The following is a 4996-nucleotide window of genomic DNA, read 5'->3' on the forward strand; positions in this document are numbered from 1 at the left end:
TTCTTTTGTTCTCAGTGACATAGTTATAAACCATTCAATGACAATCCACACTTGTATACTTTGGATTTTTTTGTCTTTGGGGGCGAAAACAATAAAGGTTGTTATATCAAAAGGTGTTTTCTGCTGTGTACAGTTGTCACATGTTTTCTTGCTGTGTGGAACTTTGTAAACTAACTCTGTTTTTCAAGACAGTAAGTGTTAGCAGACATGCAGATGGAACAACAGAGGAAGCAAGCCAAGGTTTTTAAAACTGAGACGCCACACTGGAGGCCTTAAAATAACTGCAATTAGTCAGGCACAACACCATGGCAGCCACATTAAGACTGATATGAGATAAAATGAGATAAAACATTGAAGTAGAGCAGCAACGATGAGGCCCAGTTTGAAGAAGCGAAAGTTGTTTTTTTTATCTTCATGAACACTTGCTGTGGGAAGCTGTGTTTTAGCCGATCGCTGACTCAGGCGCTAATCTCCAACCAGCTCAGCTCGCCGCACATTACAGCTCCCTGCTGGTTTCTCTCCAAAGACTGCAACAACCTCCCAAGTCAGTTGATCTAGAGATCTATTTGCAGTGTCCAGGCCAGGATGGGCTCAGCTGTGCTATATCGGTGTCTCTAATACAGCAGCAACCTGCTTTTAAACCTTTTGTTTTCCCCTCCTGGAGGAGAAAATTCCCTTGGTATCTGTTAAAGGACGTTGACCTGCAAGAGTATTGGCTGAAACCCATTAAAAAGCATGAAAAACATTTCACGAAGCACAACATTACAGAAAACACTCCAACAGGCACAATGCACAACATGATATAAAACCCATTGGAATGTGCCTTGTTGAGTCATCATGTATGTTTACTGTTTCTGACCAAAGAGCAACTTGTGTAACAAACATGTGGAATGCATTTATTCTCAAATAACACATTTGTAAAGTGGATTGTCAACATTTTAAAACCTACATTGTTTAAACCAATGTTTACTTGCTGGCAGAATCCAAACAAAACGGGGAGCCACTCGTAAAAACAGTGCTCCGTAGCTACTAGTAGTCAAAAACGGTTTTTGTTTCCTTGTTTTTTCATTTTCTTTGTTGTGTTTTTCTACAATATTCTCCTTTCTAAAGTAACGTATCAGTTTGGGACCGTGCCATTACCAATAAAAGAAGACAAAAACTCAAAAGCCACAACTTAACAGGGATCTTTAACAGGGGGTCCGGGACCTTTCGGGGGTCCTCGGAGTCAATGCAGGGGGACCTCCAAATCGTTAATTTTTTTAAAGTTATTTCAAAAATGTAAAAAGTCTTAAAATGAATGCAACATATTATTAGCAAATATAAATCCCCACTGCTCCCTGGCCTATAGGTAAGGTAGTCACTGAGGCCATCCACGGATGTGTGCCACATTTATGTTTAACATTAAAACATGACTTATAAAATCAAGCCTACAATTATTAGGCTATTTTAATAACTTAGTATTCTATGCTAAAAGGCTTTACAATCTATTGTTAGCCCAGTTTAATATGCAACTTAATTCAATACAATATATGCAGTAGGGGGTCCCTGATCCATCTCTCTTTCAGATAAGGGGTCCTTGGCTTAAAAAAGACCCCTGGTCTAGGACATTCCTTTAAGATGTTGATATTTGACTACTAGGGATGCTACAGTTCTCACCCATAAAATGTGTCTCTGCGCCCCTCTGTAAGATGAATCCATCTTTTTGTCAGAAGGCCCCTCTGCTGTGCCACAACAGCGCAATGAAATTCTCAAGTCAGGCAATCAAACTGTCACTCATCCCCCGAAGAGGGCAGATAGTCCCCTGCTGGCCCTAATCTTACGTTGATTTGATATAAACTCACCTCAGATTGAGGCTGATAAGCTCCACTCTCACAGCAAAGCAGTTCTCAGAAACTGCCTAGGCATGTCCTCACCTCTCAGTTTCCAGAATCCGGATAGCAGAGTTAAAAGCAGCTTGTCGATAGCTAATCCGCTCTAAAGAGACTCCCTCTGACACAGACTTCACTGAAGATCAAACCAAATGTAACATACTTTAATGAAAACCTACTTTCCTGTGATTCTCATCCATTAGTGTCCAAATATAACCACTGCTGACCAAATAATCTCACCACGTCTATTTAGTGGCCATTTGTTCTGCTGGTTGGGAACGTATCCCTCTTTTTTAAGTTATTTTTTCAGGGTTTTATCCCTTTATTAGACAGAGAGGATAGCTGAAGATGTGAAAGGGGGAGAGAGAGGGGGAGAGACATGCAGCAAGAGCAGATGAGAGCAGATGGAGATATTTATTCTTTATTCCGCGCTAATGAGATGACATAATTTTGTAATCTGCTGTTTTTTTACTCAAAAACAGCAGATAACAAAATGATCACACCATATTTAGCAGCTGTTCAGGAGCTTTTCAATGGTAGAACATCCACAGTGCATTCAGGCCCCATCACATTTTTAATGTTGCAGATTTTTGTTTATTTTTTAATTTTTTGAAAGTTGACTGAAAATAACTTAAATGTCACACTGACAGGAACTATTCAGACCCTTCGGTGTGACACATGAAATGTAGCTCAGGTGCATCCAGTTACTGTTGATCATCTTTGAGACGTTTCTACACCTTGATCGGAGTCCACCTGTGGTAAATTTAATTGATTGGACATGATTTGGAAAAAGGACACACCGGTCTGGACAAGGTCTCACAACGAACCGAAAATGGCTGTCCACCAACAGCCCAGCCCCCCCTCCTGCCCCGATGGAGCTCAAGAGGATCTGCAGAGAAAAAGGCCAGAAATTTCCCAAATCCAGCTTGTAGCGTCAAAGCCAAGAAGAGCCGAGGCAGTTGTCGCTGCCAGAAGGTGCTTCCACTAAATGAGCTTCTGAGTCAAAGGTCTGAATACTTATGTCAATGTGATATTTCAGGGTTTTTAATAAGTTTGCAAAAAATTCTAAAATCCTGTTTTAACCCTTGAGTTGTCTTCCCAAAAAATAATCAACACTTTTGACGCTTTTTAATTGATATTTTTAACTTTTTCTTATGTTTTTGTCCCTTTTTTTTTACACTTTTTTTCAAGGTTTGTACTTTTTTTGACATTTTCAACACTACATAACACCAACTTTAGCTTTTATGGTCAATGAAACTCATTTAAAGGAAATTATAGATAATGCATGAGTTAGAAAAGCAGAAGTTCTGATTATTAAGACTACATTTTTATATTTAGACTAACTATATGTTACATCTCACTTTTACTCAATACTATTTCAAAACCACTTCAATTGTTTTTTTTCAAATGCTATAATTAATTAATGAAAGTAGAGATTTGTACTTGTGTGAAATCAATCCTGTTATTTTGGGTAATTACAATTGGGTAGTTGAAAAGAACATTGATATAGGAAAACGGGTCAATTTGTTCCAAGGACAACATGAGGGTTAACACAAAGTAAAGTTAAGGGGTCTGAATACTTCCTGGTTCAACACCTTCAGTGGATATGAACTTTGTGAGCAGCTGCTTCTTAGTATGATGTTGCTATAAGATCATAATGTGCGCTGACATTGACTCTACTCATTACCCGGACCCAACACCCGGCCGTAGGGCGGCTGTGTCCCAGTGGTAGAGCGGTTGCCTGCCAATCGGAAGGTTGGTGGTTCGATCCCTGGCCCTGCAGTCCCATGTCGAAGTGTCCTTGGGCAAGACGCTGAACCCCGAGTTGCCCCTGGTGCTGCGCATCGGAGTGTGAATGTGTATGAATGTTTATCTGATGAGCAGGTGGCACCTTGTACGGCAGCCTCGGCCACAGTGTATGAATGTGTGTGAATGGTGAATGTTTCCTGTAGATGTAAAAGCGCTTTGAGCAGTTGTTGTTGGAAAAGCGCTATATAAATACAGTATAACACCCGAGAAGTTAAAAGAAACTTCCTGCTTTTACAACAAGGCTGGAAAACACCCAGCACACCAAAAGAAACATATGAACACTTTTATTATTGTGTAATCGTGGTCTCCTATTTCATAACAGTTTAAGTATGCGTTACACAATTCATGCAGAATACATTAAGACCATCTGCTCAGTCCTAGAAGAGAAATTTAGCTCTAATCCCATGTTGATCTTTACTGTAAATCCATGTAAGTCATGGAAGAGAAGTTATTTTTTTTAACCTTTTTGAAGTGGTTTAACACTGTTTTGTTCTTGCCCAGCTGTGGTTCAATCACTTCCCATTTAAAAAGTAATAATATGTATTTTGACCATGAATAAGGTAGAACATTTTAAAACATGTTTCAGCCACAATGCTAAAAACTGAGCATGTACATGAGTTCATCTGAAACCGATTAAGAAAATTACAAAACAAGTTAATATTTCACCATCGGGGATTAATTTAAGAAACAGAAAACACAACATACCTGAAAACAACACACACACACACACACACACACACACACACACACACCCACACACCACACACACACACCCACACACACACACACACACACACACACACAACACACACCACACACACACAACCACCACCACACACACACACACACACACACACACACACACACACACACACACACACAACACACACAACACAACACACACACACACACACACACACACCACAACACACACACACACCCGCCACACGCACACGCACACGCACACGCACACGCACACGCACACGCACACTGGGCAGAGAGATTACTTGTCCTTCTCTTTCTGCTCCTTCTCTTTTTTGTCCTTCTCAGCTTTGGCCTCCTCTGCTTCGTGCTTCTTGATCAGCTCATCCACTTCCTTCACCTTCAGTACTTTGATGCAGGTCTTTCCGTTCTCTCGGGTCAGAGTGGCGATCTCCACTGAAACAACCAAAAACACAGACGGTAAGGGACCAGAGGGCTATTTCACAAAACCAAGATAAGGGATTAAACCGGGATTTCCCAGTTATCCTGGCTCAATTTAGCCTGGACTCTGTTTCACAAAAGCATAGGCACCTAAGTTACCATGGAGATTTATTCTG

General features: G+C 40.6%; 1 protein-coding gene across 2 annotated transcripts in view; it reads right to left on the bottom strand.

The window, feature by feature from the left end:
- Positions 1-4563: 4563 nt before the first annotated feature.
- The window catches only part of psma4 (proteasome 20S subunit alpha 4), a 7607-nt gene continuing 7174 nt past the window's right edge, over positions 4564-4996 (bottom strand). For both annotated transcript variants that reach the window (XM_032523990.1, XM_032523991.1), the window contains exon 9: positions 4564-4835. In XM_032523990.1, the coding sequence (XP_032379881.1) occupies positions 4681-4835 (155 nt within the window). In that variant the 3' untranslated portion in view covers positions 4564-4680. The remainder of the gene's footprint in view (positions 4836-4996) is intronic.

This window comes from Etheostoma spectabile, chromosome 8 (genome assembly GCF_008692095.1).
Source record: "Etheostoma spectabile isolate EspeVRDwgs_2016 chromosome 8, UIUC_Espe_1.0, whole genome shotgun sequence".
In the NCBI taxonomy this organism is placed as follows: domain Eukaryota; kingdom Metazoa; phylum Chordata; class Actinopteri; order Perciformes; family Percidae; genus Etheostoma; species Etheostoma spectabile.